General features: G+C 41.6%; 1 protein-coding gene across 1 annotated transcript in view; it reads right to left on the reverse strand.

The window, feature by feature from the left end:
• nsg2 (neuronal vesicle trafficking associated 2) overlaps positions 1–18,679 on the reverse strand; it is an 83,469-nt gene extending 64,790 nt beyond the window's left edge. The window contains exons 1-2 of the mRNA XM_033978748.2: positions 18,408–18,679; positions 17,916–18,096 (exon numbers count right to left, since the gene is read on the reverse strand). Coding sequence (XP_033834639.1) covers positions 17,916–18,047 — 132 coding nt within the window. The 5' untranslated portion in view covers positions 18,048–18,096; positions 18,408–18,679. The remainder of the gene's footprint in view (positions 1–17,915; positions 18,097–18,407) is intronic.
• Between the last annotated feature and the right edge of the window lie 751 nt (positions 18,680–19,430).

The raw sequence follows: 19,430 nt of genomic DNA on the forward strand, positions 1-19,430 counted from the left end.
TGAATATTAATGCTCCTGGAGTTTACAATGTGCACTTTGAATAAAATCCTACTTTTGATTCAAAGTCGCGCAGCCTGATCTTGGTCACACTTCTTTCTCACCAGGACAAAAATGAGAAGAATAACTATTAATGACGAAAGGCACTTAGACAGCAGAAATCACAGACTAATGGTCGCTCTTTGTTTCTGTTTGAATGCAGGAGAGTCTGGGTTTTCTTCAATCTAATCAAAGGTGTTTAGCTTCATTAAGAGTGTGCGTCTCAATTTTTATGGAGAATATGTGATTGTTCTCAGTCCTTGAAGTTATTTTGTTCTCTTTTTTGCTCAAGTAAGTCATTATATTTGCTTTGACGCAGTAGGACCGCGTGTTTCCCTGGTTAATCCCTGACAATCGTGCTCATGAGCTCATCTACAGATAGTTTTAAGTGCGCTGTCCTGCGTACAACGGGTTTCCACGGCGTCTACGATGAAGTGGACATCAATCACCGCAATTGCACCTCTTATATGGACTGAATAGAGATGCTTCAAGAGTCTGCCAAGAATAACTGTCCTTCATCTTCACAGGGATAGGCAGGTATAAAGAGGATCCAATGGCGTCTCTGTATGGGAAAAGACAATTATGGAGTAATTGTCAGTTCAGGTTTCCAGGTTTGCAGGAGCAGACAGGAGCAGCGACAGGAGCAGTGACAGGAGTGTGGGGATGTGAGGCTGCTAATGGTACCGCGGGGAAGGCTTCAAGTACTTCAGGGTTGGGAATTACGTAAAGCATCCTGTATGTAACTCTCAGCGCTTCAGGCTCAATGTCGATATGTTATTTTAGCGACAGGTTTGGTCATCGTTTCAGTTGGAGTCTCACATTTCCAAAAACTCGATCTTCGTTTGAACGTAGCAGTAGCTCGTTTTATGCGTTACAACTTTATTTTTCTGTTCTATCTTGATTATAATTGCTTACACGCGCGTACGTTTAACTCACGGCTGTTTTTTTTCATATATATATTTCTGAGTATGATGAAGTTTGATCTTAATCTTAATTGGATCTCTGTTGCCATGGTGTCTATTAACCTTCCTTCTCTGTAAACGTTCACCCTTTCCAATCGAATGTGACAGGAAAGAATGAGACGCACTGATGTACTTGCGAGTGCCTTGAATTTTAATGCAACTAAAAGCTTTAAGAACTTCGGTACGGCAGATGAAATGACAGATCTCAGCGTTACTGTTTGAGTTGAAGATCGGGATGTTCAGATAATGAGTTTGAGCAAAAATGGTGATTATTCGGGTGTCAGTACAATCGAGAACGGAAAGAAACGTGCAAGATGAAGTTGTGTCAATACAGTTTTACATTTTATTTGCGTGTTTACGTCAACTATATTATAATTCAGAAGGTGACAGATACAGTCGTAACATATTAGACAAAGTGTTGGGTTGTCTTTCAGTTGTTTCGTTTCAACAACTGCAAAATACTGACGCTTTTTCTCGCAATAATCCCTGCAAAAAACACTAAAAAGTTGCTATCGTGACCCTGATTGTGCGCAAAACGAAGGTGCGCCTATGTCTTTATATATCTACACACACAACGCAGCAGAACAGAGGCTTTAGCGAGATAAATGTAGATGATAAAAGTGCTCCAGGAGAAAATCTGTGTTATGTGTTTCCCACGACAGATGCGTAGGAGCGGGAGAGTCCAGCACAGAACTCCAGCTCTTTGAAACACCCACTGACTGTCTGCTACTGTGTGGAGTCTTATTTAACAACACTCCTGTATTACAAAACGGGCAGAGGACGGCCAAAAGTTTCTATAGTCGCGAGAATCTCTACAAACCAATACGGATGATACGATTGCATAGGATTTGAGTGTGAAATAATTAAACTGGTTTGTTCACACGAGGGATTATCACGTTTTAATCAGCGACTTTAGGTGTAACCATCATGACACATCTGCACCTGTTTTGCTATCAAAGTAAACCAAAGCACACTGGAGCTTTGCAACTTTTCCGATGGAGCGTCAGCCGCTTTGTCGCCATAGAAATGCGCTTTGCTTCGTCTAAAATGTTCCACAGTTTGGGCTTAAACTTCTCTAATCCCCATCAAGGTGCAGGGGATGTCATCAAGCCAAGTTACAGGTCAGATCTGTGAACTGCCGATCTGTTTCGCAGTAAGAATGTGTGTTACGAGTGATGCAGAATAGTTGCAGGATGTTTAATGCCGTATTGAGGAACACTCCAGGCAAAGTAATGACATTTTAATGGAGATAAACAGTTACATAGTGCATCTTTAAAGATCTTATATTACGCAAAATTACCTTTTTTGAGCTTTAAGACATTGTAGGAGCCATATGGGTGATTGGTTGCTATGGCAATGCTTAAGGGGCGGAGCGTCACGTGAGCAAAGGTGATGTACAGGTAGATTTAAAGGCACGGGATTTCCTGCTGTCTGGGAGTAGCTGTATTCTTCGTTGACTGCTTTGTTTGCTTGTTACTGTACTGTTTTTGTAGGTCTACGTTTTACCATCTCTGTGTGGAACCTGCATTCAACCGCCGTTTCATTAAACCACCAGAAAATGCTTTACGCGACTTGATCTATTTCTTACAAACAACGACGCGTCAGACGAAGGTACTGGACCCGGACTGATCTCCTCTCAAAGCGACAAAGCCTCAGTGTCGCTACAGCCGTGTTAGAATGTTGTTACCTCCTCAAAAACAGACCTGGAGTTGTGTTTTGTTTCACTCGCACATGTTTGAGTAACAATTTATTATTAGTCTGTAACATCTCCAAAGCTCAAGATGCTCCGTTCCACCTTGTGATGTCATGAAGTGGTAGTTTTCAAGTTAACAGCTATGTTTTTACCTTTTGTTTAGTAAAGATTGGAAATTGCAGGGCTGAAATATCCAAATTATTCTAGTGAAAGTGTATGGATTTTAAAAACAAGCAGCACTTCCTGTATCACCACATGACATCACAAGGTGGAATAGAGTGTTTTTTTTTTCCCGTTTGAGAGAAGAACTCAGCCTAAATAAGCAGGATTTGTGTGTTAAACATGTGTAAATGAAACAAAACACAACTCCAGGTGTGTTTGTGATGCCAAAATAACAGTATAACCGATCAGAAAATAACATAAAATGGGCACTTTAACTAATAATTGCGCTTGTGATTAAAAACAAACCCAGACTTTAAACTGAAACGACTCTTCTTCATCGCTTCATCGCATTTACACTCTGGTCTTTTCTGCTACTATATTAACATTTGAACAAGTCCATCTAATCTCACAGCACTCTCAGATCCCGTAATAGCCCGGCGAAGACGACATGTGACTTTTTGCACACTTGGGTTCAAAGTTGCACCCGAAGCAATTTCAGTTTGGCTCCGAACAATTCCCAATAACAGATTATCTCTCCTCGCTGACGGCCCGTTCATCTTTCCTACTCAAACACCGCATCTCCACAAACCGCCGCGACTATTCACAGGCGATAAATCACGAGTAGCACACGGGAAACAAAAGAGGAAGTTCCTGCTTTGTAACTGCTAAGTCTTGTTAAACCTTACACTGTGTATTTGCAAATAAGCCAGTGCATTTATTATTAATATGTTGCTTTGTCTGGAATGCTTCACAGCTTCACAGTAGGGCATTAATCAGTAAAAAAAACTGGCACTCTCACTGCATTTAGGTTGAATGTTTCCTTGGACATAGAGAGGTTTAATGCCATACAGTGGAACATTCCAGGCAAAGCAGTAGTATCTCCATGTTGACAAGCAAATGGCAGACGCATCAGAAATACTGTACCTTTAACCTAGTCTGCTGAAAATAACACCTTTTCCAAACTAAAATGAAAAAAAGATTACCGTTTTTCCAGAGTAAAAGTCGCACTGGAGTATAAGACACACTGGAGTATAAGACGCACTGGAGTAAAAGTCTAAGTCGCACTGGAGTAAAAGTCTAAGTCGCACTGGAGTATAAGTCGCACTGGAGTATAAGTCGCACTGGAGTATAAGTCCCACTGGAGTATAAGTCGCACAAGTCGCACTGGAGTATAAATCGCACTGGAGTATAAGTCGCACTGGAGTATAAGTCTATAAGTCGCAGTGGAGTATAAGTCTATAAGTCGCAGTGGAGTATAAGTCTATTAGTCGCACTGGAGTATAAGTCTATTAGTCGCACTGGAGTATAAGTCGCACTGGAGTATAAGTCGCACTGGAGTATAAGTCGCACTGGAGTATAAGTCGCACTGGAGTATAAGTCTAAGTCGCACTGGAGTATAAGTCGCACTGGAGTATAAGTCTATAAGTCACACTGGAGTATAAGTCGCACTGAAGTATAAGTCATATAAGTCGCAGTGGAGTATAAGTCTATAAGTCACACTGGAGTATAAGTCGCACTGAAGTATAAGTCATATAAGTCGCAGTGGAGTATAAGTCTATAAGTCGCACTGGAGTATAAGTCGCACTGAAGTATAAGTCATATAAGTCGCAGTGGAGTATAAGTCTATAAGTCGCACTGGAGTATAAGTCGCACTGGAGTATAAGTCTAAGTCGCACTGGAGTATAAGTCGCACTGGAGTATAAGTCATATAAGTCGCACTGGAGTATAAGTCTATTAGTCGCACTGTAGTATAAGTCGCACTGTAGTATAAGTCGCACTGTAGTATAAGTCGCACTGGAGTATAAGTCGCACTGGAGTATAAGTCGCACTGGAGTATAAGTCTATAAGTCACACTGGAGTATAAGTCGCACTGAAGTATAAGTCATATAAGTCGCACTGGAGTATAAGTCTATAAGTCGCACTGGAGTATAAGTCGCACTGAAGTATAAGTCATATAAGTCGCAGTGGAGTATAAGTCTATAAGTTGCACTGGAGTATAAGTCGCACTGGAGTATAAGTCGCACTGGAGTATAAGTCGCACTGGAGTATAAGTCGCACTGGAGTCTAAGTCTATAAGTCGCACTGGAGTATAAGTCTAAGTCGCACTGGAGTATAAGTCGCACTGGAGTATAAGTCTATAAGTCACACTGGAGTATAAGTCTATAAGTCACACTGGAGTATAAGTCGCACTGAAGTATAAGTCATATAAGTCGCAGTGGAGTATAAGTCATATAAGTCGCAGTGGAGTATAAGTCTATAAGTCGCACTGGAGTATAAGTCTATAAGTCGCACTGGAGTATAAGTCTATAAGTCGCACTGGAGTATAAGTCTATAAGTCGCACTGGAGTATAAGTCTATAAGTCGCACTGGAGTATAAGTCGCACTGGAGTATAAGTCATATAAATCGCAGTGGAGTATAAGTCTATAAGTCGCACTGGAGTAAAAGTCGCACTGGAGTAAAAGTCGCACTGGAGTATAAGTCGCACTGGAGTATAAGTCTATAAGTCGCAGTGGAGTATAAGTAGTACTGGAGTATAAGTCGCACTGGAGTATAAGTCGCACTGGAGTATAAGTCGCACTGGAGTATAAGTCTATAAGTCGCACTGGAGTATAAGTCGCACTGGAGTATAAGTCGCACTGGAGTATAAGTCGCACCAGCCAAAAAATGCGTAATAATGAAGAAAAAAACAAATATTTCACATGAAAATCGCATCTGAGTATAAGTCGCACAACTGGCCAAACTATGAAAAAAAGTGTGACGTAGTCCAGAAAATATGTTACATGTTTTAATTTGTTAAATTCTGAAAGAAAGAAAGCAGTGGCAAATAAGCAGATCCATCAATGTAATTTGATGTTGATATGGTGTGTTTTGATTTTGTTGACTTTTACATGAAGCTCTTTGTTCAGCTGCAGTTTTTTTTTAAACGGGCGATAGATACAAACTTGAATTGAACTAAAATATCCAATCAGAAAACGGAAGGAACTGCATAATTTGTGTTGCCACTGTCACTAAAACCAGTTTGCAACTAACCCACAAGGGGTCGCTATGATACGCTACGTCCATGGAAGTGTAATAAGATCTGGAAGATGAACCGAACACGATGTCTTATGGTTTTCAATGGCCTGCGCTCAAGATTTCCTGAATACTGGTTTAGCGTTGCCCACCATGTGACGTCAGAAACGTGCACGAGTTCAGTTCTTACGAATCAGAACGATAACTGCTAGAGCGGAGCAAGGCTTAATCTTACAAAGCTAACTTTTAGTCGCTTGAGGATTTCAAAATGTTGTGAAAATACAGGAGAACCCCTACAAAATCCAACCGTTGCGAAAGCTGTGGATGCCCTGTCGTCAAACGCACGCAGTACCCAGGAGCGGCCACTAGGAGATCTCATACAGGGACAGAGGGGGACTGTCTTATCCAGTTCTTATTATAGATCCATGGTTATGTCCTCAGAATATGACAGCTAATAGCCTCCCACGCTCAGTTGTGATTGTATTGCTGTTTTAAATCAATAAGAGCACACATTCCTTCCACTTCAAACACATTAAGTCACTTTTAAACTCAGTTAGAGCCTGTTTCACTCCGTAACACTTGTAATACTCATCGTACTTTTCTCTTTTGATTTGAATACAGGTCTATATATCGCCGGCTCCTATAGGACGCCCGAGGAGCAGTGGTTTTATAAGTTAATACCTTTCTCCATCGGTAGTCATTCAATTACCGTGACCTTTTAAAACTCAATAGAATTCAAGGCACTTTAAAATCAATATCAAGAGAATATGATAGAGAGACCGGAGGAGATGTTTAAAGGCCAACGACAATAGAGTAGCTGCATCCGATGAAGTAACATTAAAATATATTCATGGGTTTTAAATTCCTGTTTATAGGCGGCATTTTGAGCGATATCGGCCGTTCATAAGACATATTATTTCGAAAAAAATCAAGTTTTGAATTGTTAATTGCTATGTTTATGGTGACAATTTGTTATTTGACTGAGACCAAGACGGGATTTTAGCTGTTAAGCGTCACAAAAATGGAATAAACTCTACGCAAAACTGGATACGTTGAAAGAAAAAAAGAAGAAAGATTGTTTTTTTTCCACTCGCTGATGACAGAACTGCAGAAGTGAAGCCAGGATTGTTGACAAGTTTGATTCTTCTGATGAATTAAAAAACAAGAGGAAAGCGTCATCTCGATGCTGAGGGCTCTGGGGACTGAGGCTTAATCAAAACAGACGTCTCATCTAAATGATGGTAATTACGATGGTCATGGGGCTTGAGTTCACTTCAGGATGTTGACAGTTTAAAGCCGCGGTGAAACCCTGCGAGGACAAACCAAATACTGCGTTATCTCTGCAAGGAACGGTTTAAACGAGTCAACGTGGAGACTGATGGGCCCAATCAGCGGCACCTAAACTTATCTATTTTTGATACATTTGTCAGAGCAAAGTTTACATCTATAAGTTACTCTAAAGCCCTAATGGCACGGGATTAGTACTATCTGTTTTTACGGCCTTTATTCCGGGACTGGTGGACTGATTAACAACGAAATAAGACCAAAGATCCACTGAGTCCTCTGTGAACCCAAATAGCACAGTTACAAAAAGATCCTCAGCCTTTGCTCAGTCGGGCTTTTCTTTTTAAACCATCAGACGGTGGAATCAGCTCCAGACAGTCTGAAATTGTCTGTAGATCTTAACAATTTTACAAGAAAGGACATTTTAGATCGTCAAATGTGTCCACACGAGTTGAAACTTGCACATAATGATTTTTAATACCTATAGGGACTGTAGAAAACATCATGTATTGGACTTTTATTGGACATTTATTGTATTTTACAGCTAAAGATAATAAAGAACTGTTAGTCTTATAATGTATTTGTGATGAAATGTGTATTTTTAATGTGTGTTCACCTGCTCAGGGACTGCAGAGTGAAAGTAGCAGCACCTAAATCTGGTACAAATCATCTTTTCTTTTGTAAGATTAATGAATTTGTACACGGTCCCTGACAAAAAAAAGAAAGAAAGAAGACAAGAACCTTTTCATTCAACAGGTCGACAACGGTGCTTTTTTCTCTCTGTTAATCTGTTCGCGCTGATTCGGCCCCTTCGTCCAAACTTTACAAACTTTGCAACAAAAGCACGCAAACTTTTCACTTCTCCACGCTGTTGGTCGTCAGTTGCCACGACAACAGAGCTATACTTCAGTTCGTTTCATGTTTTTTTTACTTTTTTAATTGTAGAAAAAAGCATTAACTTGATTATAGTACGTCCCGTTATTAGTTTAGTTTGTATCTGGACCTAAAATGGGCTGTAGAAACACTTTGAATCACTATTAGCATCAATGCACGGATGAAAAACAGGACAATTTACAGATCTGAGTGTTCACATGGGACTAGAATTACGCGAGGTGTTTGCAGAATTACAGTAGGTCACATTCGAGTGACATTTTTACAGATGTGGAGGATTTGCACAGGACTACAAACACAGATCACACTCATAATTATTACAATTTACCATAGGACTCCAGGTAAAATGAATCCCATGTGAACAAACTTCTCAACAAACTTTGGAGAGTATTTGCTGTTAGTACAAAATTACAAATACAAATAAATGCACGTAATGATCTGACGAGTTACGTTTGTCAATAACGGGTCCCATTTCATGTATTCAACATCTCAGGCAAAGCAATAACGTCAGTAAAGCTCCATAACGCACCTTTAGCCAACCTGAATGAAATCAAAATACGCATTGCACATTCAACTCCTCCAAACTCTTTAGACATCGCACTGATTTAACTGCACGACTTCTACACCACAGACGTAATCACTGCAGGAGTTAACGGACTGCCAGGGAATCCTCTTAGACTCAGAAGAACAAGAGCCTGGTGCAGCCCAGAGAGACGCAGAGTTAAAACAAAGTGGAAACAAGGCCAGTGGAGCAGTGTAGAAGGGCCCGTTGTGATCTGTGACAGCAAAGCTCCAACAGAACAAAGCATCTCCTGTAAACAAATGTGTGCTCCAGAGTTGGCAACGTCTTCACAACGCAGGGTTTTAACTTGAAATGAAAGAATGTTTGGGAGTTTGATACCAAGAATAAGACTAAAAACAGGATTTATTTACACAAGAGAATGTGATTTTCAACACAAATCAACAAAAGTTTTGGATTTATTGTCGATGTAAAAAGGACAAAGGACATTCCCTGTAGGACCTTCTACAATATATTTATTATTTGCAGAATTGATGCTTGTTCACGTAAATATCTAGTTTCAATACAAGGCTTAGTATCGATTAAAATCAGGGTATTGACTTTTTTCTTGATAATATAGAGTCAATAGAGTGGCAACTGCAGCAGCATCACATATAAACACTAACGCTCACTCTGCAAGACTCTGCTCTACTGATATGTGAACCTATTAGCAAAAACATTATTTTTTAAAAAGAAATAATATAATACACAAACTAAATACAACAACAGCATTTTCGTTGTTTTTTTTTTTCTAGTTGTGAGTGTTTCTGATCAGTGTTGTTGAAGAGGCTGTGTCCAGATGGATCCAGATCTAATGCTGCTAATATGTCCTGCTCTGTGCAGCAGCATAACAACATTAGACTGACAGCTGCTAATATATGACATGTAGAGAGTAAGACTAAACCAGGACTGAACCAGGACTAAACCAGGACTGAAGAGGGACTAAAGCAGGACTGAACCAGGACTAAACCAGGTCTGAACCAGGACTAAACCAGGTCTGAACCAGGACTAAACCAGGTCTGAAGAGGGACTAAACCAGGTCTGAAGAGGGACTAAACCAGGACTGAACCAGGACTAAACCAGGACTGAACCAGGACTAAACCAGGACTGAAGAGGGACTAAACCAGGACTGAAGAGGGACTAAACCAGGACTGAACCAGGACTAAACCAGGACTGAACCAGGACTAAAGCAGGTCTGAATCAGGACTAAACCAGGACTGAAGAGGGACTAAACCAGGATTAAACCAGGTCTGAACCAGGACTAAAGCAGGTCTGAATCAGGACTAAACCAGGATTAAACCAGGTCTGAACCAGGACTAAACCAGGTCTGAACCAGGACTTAAACAGGACTAAACTAGATCTGAACCAGGACTAAGCCTGTACTAAATCATGTCTGAACCAGGACTGAACCAGGACCGAACCAGGACCGAACCAGGACCAAACAAAGTCTGAACTGGATCCATCCATCCATTTTCTTCCACTTATCCGTGGCCGGGTCGCGGGGGCAGCAGTCTAAGCAGTGACTCCCAGACTTCCATCACCCCAGACATGTCCTCCAGTTCCTCCGGTGGGACCCCAAGGCATTCAGGTCTGAACTTGGCCTAAACCAGGACTAAGTGGCGGGGCAAAACCAGATCAAAGCCAGGACTAAACCAGGACTAAATCAGTAGTAAACCATGTCTGAACCAGGACTAAACCTCTGCGCTAAACCAGGTCTAATCTAGGCCTGGCCCAGTAGGATCAAACAGAAAGCGAGAGCCGATGAGAGATGGAGAGAGAAAGGCAGAGTTACTGGTCTGGGGTCAGATTGAGTAGATAAATCGGATCATTCTGTCTGCTGTGGAGATTACACAGATTTTCATCACAAAGGTTTTATTGGACTGCCATATTTCGTGATTTAGGATCTTCGCACAGGTGCAGTGTCCTCCAGCTGCACCATGTCCTTAACACCACATTATTCAGCTGGTTCCTGAGTCTTTAGTCTTATAAAGATCTGGGAAATACATGAGGAAAAAAGAAAGTCCAATTCATTTACCTTGATGTTATGTAGGGTTGGGCAATCTTGTTTTATTTTTCTTGACAAAAATATGCACCAATTTTTTGCGACGCATCAGGAATGTGCCAAAACATGACGACAAATCCACAGTGTCGTTTGAGGATCCAGCCTTGTAAAAGTGAATGAATTATAATTAGCCACAAAACTGCAAAACTATCTCTTACTCTTGTTTCATTTCTAGATAACAATGCGCATTTCTTTTTGCATTTTCAAGCCAACTTTTCATAGCGCTCACATTTGCATATCCTCAAAACAACTACTTATATTATGATGGGGCCAAATAATCTCTATTGACCAGACTTGTTTATTGTGTCGTCAAATAATATGTTCAAAAGCGCCTGGAAATTAAATCATGATACTCTTCTTCTCTTCTGTCCATGAGTATAACTATAAGTACTACAGTATTCAGTTTGTACCCTAGCGTGTGTATATTTATATACGATGTGAGTATGAGCGCAAAGTATTTCCTTCAAACTCTCGTCGCAATTGACTTCTATTCAAAAAATGTCGCCTCTGTCTCTGTAACTGTTGCTGTCAGGTTTATTTTGGTCTTAAAATATTCGGATTAACCCGCTCTACTTGATCATTGGTGTTTTATTACGCCATTTTGTCCCTAAACTAAGAATATGAGCATTAATAACCAGCAAATCCAGCGTCTGCTTTCCCTGAGGTAGCCCCTGTTAGCGTTAGCAACAGGTTGATTGACAGTCTTGTTGCCAAATCATCAGTGTGAGCAGGAGGGGGCGTGTACCTTCAACAAGCTCGCTCCTTATTGGGTCTTTGGTTTTGCGCTCGGGTTTCCACGTATGGTCCCTGGTTGCAGATTAGCCGCTATAACTGTTAGCCTCAATGAGCTACGTTACGCTATCAATGACATCAAACTTACTTCGTCCAATTCTACTACACAGTCTGTGGATTGTCGTCACCTGAACTGGGTCTGAAAACCTAAGCGTAGATGATTGACAGCTCTTTAAACGTGACGGTGGCTCTTCCAACAATTTCTCGCTCAAACTCACAGACGGCAGCGCAGTTCAAAGTATTTTTGTCTTGCATTATGTCCAGGATTTATTCAGCATTTTCGAGACAACAGTTGTCTTGACAGTTACGGCTTTCACTGAAGACTTATTTGAAATATTTTGACAAACTTTTCTACAAATGATGAAGTAAAAAGAACCCATTGTACTGGCAGCGTGATGCTACTTTCACAGAGAGAAGGAGTGCACCCTGAATTATTACACAAAAATCTCTTATTTTTTCTTTTGTTGCAGAACGGGCAGAATGGCATGCCTCAATGCAGTGTGCAGAATATAATAGAAGAAGAAAATTGAAGAGGTTTTGATTTCTCTTTCTCTTTTCTCATCATGTATATTGTCTATTGATACTTTGCAGTGACATGACGCTCTAGACACTTTAATCTCCATCAGGACAGTAAAACAGGCAACTTTGGCCAATTTCTTCACAAAAATGCACACTTTTCTTATACACCATTGCTTCTATCAATCAAACTCCAGCCTGATGCAGAGCTACAGTTTTCTCCGTCTCCAGGCTGGAGCTGTTTTTCATGCATGAGTTGCCATGAAGACAAATTGCCGAACAAACTGATTTGACAAATTCACAACAAACTGACCTTTTACCAAAGCCGCAGTGTCACATGCAAAACACCACGGCAGCCGTCAACACGAGCAGCGAAAATGAAGGATCAACACACTGCCTTTAATCAAATATGTGCCTCTAGAGGTTAGAACAAACTTATAAGTGCGTATAAAGTGTCCATCATCTGAGCAACAAAAGCTTTTAATAAATGACTGTTGAGTTTCAAAAGCAAAAACCTGGATGATGTGTAACTGGAGGTTTATACGGCGTCAGTGGCAAATTGTTTGGAAATAAATGTCTCAAAATCACTTGAAGCTTGGATTTAATCTTTCCAGTATTTAGTCGACAAAAATATCATCATCACTGGAATCTTTATTTCAATTTTTTGAGGTTTTTGTCAACCGTATAACACTGACAAGTTCGCTAAGTTCAGTTTAAAATGTTGTTGTGTCCTTGGGAAAGATACCAACTATAGCAACATCAGGGACATCAGGTTCATTTGGTTAATCAAGCATCGTGATTAACCAGGCGGCAATATTGTAAGAACTAAAATGATGATCAATTATGGATTATTTCTGAAACAAACATTAAACACGCAATCCCTTAACAGTAGCTACATATAAAATGCTCTTTTTTATGTCATATAAACATAAGTTGGATGTGCCACTCATGTCTCCAAACACACTTTTAATGTAGTTGTACTGTGTGTCTAACATGCGTCTCTGTGTCACTTATTTCCTTGTCATGTGTTGTGTGTTAAAAACTCTTCTAGAGACAAGTGCTGTGAATTATCTCCGGCTGTAAGAGCTCGGAAACGTGCACCGAGCTACAGTTATTCAATGTTTTTGTATCTGTCCCTATTTAAATACAGTGGTCCCTCGTTTATCGCGGGGGTTACGTTCTAAAAATAACCCACAATAGGTGAAATCCGTATTTTGTACAATTATTCTATATGTTTTTTGCTGTAAAACCCCTCACCACACACTTTATACACTTTTCTCACACAGGCATTAACATTTTCTCACATTTCTCTCTCGTTTAAACTCTCTCAAAGTTCAAACCTTCGTAGCGTTTCTGAAATTTGTCATCACAGAACGTTTCATCGACATTGTGGGTTTTGTCGGGGAGAAAACAAATTGCAAACGTACAGCACTTCAGAGTCACACTGCGATCCAACGTTTATGTAAATTTGTCTGAACACATTCTGTACTGTACAGGAGACACGGCACGGAGGAGACTGATGGACAATGGTCTACAGTCCAACAGCCAATCAGGACGCAAACGTGAAAGGTGAACCGTGTTATAGCGAGGGACAACTGTAAACCAAATAAATACATAAAACAAGTAAGAACATTTAACGAAGCTGGTCAAATTTGAGATGAATGGTAATCAGATCATTCATATCTCTAGTGTTGTGTGTGTTTTTGCGTGTGTTTCTGTGTGTTTGTGTGTGTTTGTGTGTAAGGTTGAAGCCCCCAAAGGCCAATCGTACAGAACGCTCGCCACATTTCATCGCTCTGCTCCAGCTCAACTTTACCTTTGGAGTTTACCGCGAGTAGTGTAACATAAGCTACAGAACGAGTCTATCAAAGTTACCACAGTGTCAGAGTGTGTGTGTGTGCGTGCGTGTGTGTGTGTGTGTGCGTCGAGCGGGGATGAGCTCAGAGCGGTGGGGCTGTGGTGTCAGCATCTCTGGAGGAATGAGTCAAATCAGTGATAGTCCACAGAAGCAGCGTGACTCCTGTTTTGACGTCTCCGCCTTTGAAATGTCAACAAGCCTCAAACGCGCAGAGACGCCCCAAAGCTCCAACCCCACTGTACCCTCAGCAGGCGGACTACGCGTACAAAAACACGTATTTGAACAGTCACACAGTACCGTATGGGAAGCGTGTGTCAGAAATGGTTCGTATAAAGGGATTTCGCCGTTTTAAATGTTTGCGTAAAGGTTATAATGACAAAAAAAAACGTAAAAATTGTGCGATTATTCACGATTTCTGACACCGTGACCAAACAAGAGTCAGATCCTTTGATTGACACTTATTAAACGCACTAATAGTTAAGTTTTCCCTCTGTATTTGCGCTGAATTCCTCTTGCCCTATTGTAAAACCGCTCTTGACGTCAAAATATGTCCACTGTGAGCTGCAACCGTTTTATTGTCTGAGAGTACGTGTTAGCATGCTAGTTCTTGTTAACTGATGCCAAAACTCTGCTCTTGTTTCTGCAATTTACCAAAAGTGCTTATAAACTATAACTCTGGATCACTGCAAAGTGTTTAAAATGAACTACTTCTGTTTTGTAAGTAAAAATCAGGCACTTTTAAAGCCGGAGTACCTGATTTCCACGCCGCGGAGGGAAAAAGTAGGTATTTAAATCTGTCAAACTCGTCCCTTGCTCTCGTAAACCCTTTGGCACGTCGTTAAAATCCACATATATTCATTTTTGGAGTACGTGCGAGGATTTAAAACAGCTTTTTTTTTTTACAAATGTCAAAGTGAAACTGGGGTGGGCCAATCAGAGCGCTGCTTTCGGCGCTTACTTCCTGGTTTACGAGGAATACGAAAGTTTATTATTCGCTTCAGACGTGCGCAATGGCGTAAATAAAGTCATACGCCATGTTCAAACGCACGTTCAATTCCACTTAACACTCGACGTCCCTGTGGCTCCTCCCAGCGTCTAAAACTCTTCAGTATTCAGTCTGTACTTATGTGATTTGGGACTGCGTAAAATGATTGACAGCTCTTTAAACGTGTCGTGAACTGACGGTGAGTGTCTAAAACGATTTGTCACTCAAGCCCACACCTGCCATAACACTACAGCATAGAGTACAGGAATATCCCAGGGTCTTTAAACGCCTCATTGTGGCCCAGTAAACCTACGGAGTGAATGACATGTGATGTGTGATTGTGAATGGGAAGAGATTGTGCCCGTCTCAGCAGAATACACAATCAGTCCAGCTCCGTCTCCGGCTGGGATCTGTATGGGACCGCTGTGAAACTGCAGATTAAATCAAATGGAAAGTTTTTATAGAGAAAAATACACGATCAGGCTGTAAAAAGGCTTGGAGTGTTGGGTAAAAACTGGTGCAATTCAAGTGGCCTGCAAATCAAATTTAATAAGCAGATGTAACATAGATAAATGGAATCTGTAGGGTTTAAACGCACTTGTACTTTGGAAAAATAAATGAATACTACAAATTAGAGGCGAGTATATGTTGTGCAAGATAATACTCAAACTAACAAGAGTGACCACACTACAAGAAGTCAGGTTCCCATTCAAAAAAAATAAAAAAAATGTATAAAAAATATCAAAAATGTGAAAGGTTGCAGGTGTAGCTAAAGATCATCAATCATTTTATAATAATAATAAAAGTTAGAAAGACATTTAGCCAAATTTCAGGTTTTTTCAATGTGTTTTTTGGACTCGCTGAGCTTCCGTTGTGCCATTAAACTCTTAATATTTGAAATTTACATCTGGAATCTCAGCAAAATTCAAAGTGGGCGAGACTGTTGAGCTCCGTTAGTCTAAAAATAAATATAATACAAAGCAGCAAACAGAGCTAGTAAAAAATAAACTAAAACATGTCTCCCGTGGGCCCCGTGTCCTGGTGGCAGTGGGCGGCTCTCTGCGTTTGGAGTAGACGGCTCCTTTGACGGTGCTTCATTTTGGTTCGTGGTGGTTCAGCCTTAAGTTTATCTGTACTCAGTCTTGTGTATTTGTGTGTATTTGTGTGTGTGGGTTGTGTTATTGGATCGGACAGTTGTGGAGGCAGGTGTAGAGCGTTTGGGTGGAAGGGCACGTGGGATTGTTTTTAATAACTGTAATAAAAAGCATTAGATCGGGGCTGTCCAAACTACGGTTCAGGGGCCAAATGCGGCACTCAGACCAATTTTTGTCGGCCATCACGCCTCCTCCTAAACTGGTCCGACTGATCAGGAAGTATTTTTTACTACAAATTGAAGAGATTCTAATGATATAACCTGAATAACATGACATTGCGTTGTGACACAGACCTAAAAATAATCTTACAAGTCTTATTAACGGTACAATCGCTCTGTCAAACCTGTGCTAAATCCACCGTTTGACTCCGTGTATCGACACTGGTCTGTGGCGCTCAGCTTCAAATATGTTTAGATGATGCAATCTTTCAGCAAAGTGTACTTTTGTTTCGCAGATATCCGTCGTTCAGAGTCTACAATTAGCGTACATTTAGCCAACAATAGCCCGTGATATCGATATGCAGACGATGACTGACGAAGGGACACATTTCAAGCTAAAGTTATGATAATAAGCGCTCACGGAGTCAAATCCACAGCTGTAGACACCAGCCTTTTCTCCTTCAAACTGTCAGATTATTTTCCAATCCTCTCAATGAGCCGCTGTCGTCAAACTACGGCCCTCGAACTATAAAACGCGACGTGGATCAGCCGCTCCGTCTCGTCTAAGTTTGATCCAGTCCAGTTTTACTTCCGGTTTTGGTCAATGGGGCCCTTCGAAAGCCACTTATCTTCTGTGGCGAGATTTAATAATTTAATTTAATCCTCACGCGGTGCACCTTGAGCGGACGGACCAATTGGCCGCCCCCCGCTCGCCCTCCCCCCTCCCCCCCTTTCGCTATGGTAACTGGATTAACGAGCGCGCCGCAGTTACTATGGGACGTCGAGATGATGAATGATGTGTGTCTGGCTCCAAATCTGCCTCCTAATCTCAGCAGGAAAACAGAGGAGCAGACGTCAGACGGCAGACAAATGGAGGAGGGAGAGAGCGCGGGAAAGAGAGGGAGGGGGCAGTAACAGTCATTTACATATAATATGACACTTATGTAGTCCGCTAAACCTTCAAACGACTTCTAAGGTGTAACTGTATGTGTTTTATGCTTCGTAATAGTTATCGACTGGGGCACGGTGGTAGAAGAGTCGAGTTCGATCATAATAATAACAGTATTGATAATCAAAACGGGCTGTTGAGACCGTTGTGTCGTATTGACGCCGCGGGATTTGCATCGCTGATATGAGCTGACCAATGAAACGAGGAGGAAAAACACCCGGCTGCTACACTTCTACGATTGTATTTTGACAGACGACAAACTCCTGCGTCTGCTACCTGTGAATCACAACTGACGAGCTGACATTTTCAACGACTTGGCTAGTGAAATGCAGTAACATCTTTGCAGACAGGACAATTTATGCTGTACCTGGCCACACGTTAGCAACACACGTCTTTGCACTAGACCAGAAGAAGCAATATGATGCATTGAATTAGGAAAATTGCTTTGACAACGCACAGATAACTAAGAGAACTAAGCCACTGCCTGTTTTGGGTAAGACACATCACAGAAAACTATACCATGAAGCAATATGAGCCTATAACATACAAGCACTACCTGAGGAACAGCTGCACGCCAACTGCAAGAGGTTTATTTATGATGTCCATGTGGAAATTGTTCAGTTTCCTTGCCCAGTAAATGTAGATGTAGTTATCCCATCATGCTCTGCTGCAAATGACTACAAGATGAGGTAGGATTACGGTTTCTTTGGGATATATGGATGGGAGAAACCTACTCTACTTGCAGAATTCTAGCCATAACATGAGCTCTGTGTGTGTGTGTGTGTGTGGTGTGTGTGTGTGGTGTGTGTGTGTGTCTGCTGTCCCGCCCCGGGGCCCTTACCTTGTCCGGAGCTTGGCCCTGGAGGCTCCCCACGTCCAGAGGAGTGATGAGCGGCACGTTTTGGAAGCCGTCCTCCACACTCACCGCTTTGGCACTGCCTTTGTCCTGAAGATTACTCCCCAACTTGACCATTTTCACCGGCCTGATGTGATGTGGTCACGTATTTCCCAAAAAACTGCACCTGCGTGAGGAGAACGAGAGGATTTAACAGACATGAACGAAAAAGAAAAAACAAACAAAGTTAACACTGGTGTGAAATAAATACAAATATCGACGGTAATGTGCACCAGTGTTAAACAGAAACATTTCAGTTGTTAAATATATAAATATATATAATTCTTCTCCGGGTGATCGGTTTTAAACATCACCAAAACAAAACAATCACGTCGCGTTTTCAAAAGGCAAGTTTCCATTTGAGCACGCGCTTTTCTGACACGTGACCTCCATAAAAACAAAATGAATGTTTTCAAAGAAGTGTGATTTATTACTCACGGTATTTACGGTCCTTTGGCAGAGACAGAGCTGGACAGAGCGCGGACACAAGAAGAGCCCTGACCGCAGCAGGAGGAAGAGGAGGAGGAGGATGAAGCTGAGGGGAAAACAACGCTTCTCCGCCGAGGACCGAGCGCTGTCTGTCTGCAGGTCTGCGGTGTGGACCAGCAGCAGCAGCGGCAGCCCAACCCCCAAAGCCACAGAGCCAGCCCGCTCCACGCTCCGCTCCGGCACACGCGCACACCGGCGCAGACACACGCGCACACAGACACAGAGAGCAGGGCGCAGACACAGCGGGAGAGGCGCAGACACAGCGGGAGAGGCGCAGACACAGCGGGAGAGGCGCAGACACAGCGGGAGAGGCGCAGACACAGAGAGCAGGGCGCAGACACAGAGGGCAGGGCGCAGACACAGCGGGAGAGGCGCAGACACAGCGGGGCGCAGCTTCACATAAGGTTTGGTCAGTTTGGAAAGTAAATGTGACAGTGAAATAAACTGAACACATTGCAGGGAGAGTCTCTGGTGATAAAGTCTGTGGTTAATGCACAGGAGCCATTCACGTTTGAATTTCACAATCAAGAAACACTTGGATTAAGTCACAAACCTTCGGTAACTATCTTGTATAAATATATGATTTTATTTTTCTGGATAGTATTTTAAAACACCACGACCTACAGTTTGTTTATTATAAAAACAGAAGGCCTAATTGCCTGGCTCAATTGAAACTAGATGACAGTGCAACAGCGCCACGCGATGGACAAATGAGCAACTTACAGCTAAATGATTCTATTGAATAAAATACATGTATTATTAAAATGTGACTGTCTCATCCAGAGGTAGTAAGTCCACTGAACCAAGCCAATGTTTTTACACAGTACAACTAGTCAAATATTTAAGTTTTCATTGTATGTGTGATATCGTGGACACATGATCACAAATGTTTTGTCCTGGCTCTAAATCCATATTTGCAAGATTCGCAGATGAGTTGTGCTATTTTAAAACACAGATAATGTAGACCTACTT

The sequence above is a fragment of the Periophthalmus magnuspinnatus genome, chromosome 14, assembly GCF_009829125.3.
Source record: "Periophthalmus magnuspinnatus isolate fPerMag1 chromosome 14, fPerMag1.2.pri, whole genome shotgun sequence".
NCBI classification, from domain to species: domain Eukaryota; kingdom Metazoa; phylum Chordata; class Actinopteri; order Gobiiformes; family Gobiidae; genus Periophthalmus; species Periophthalmus magnuspinnatus.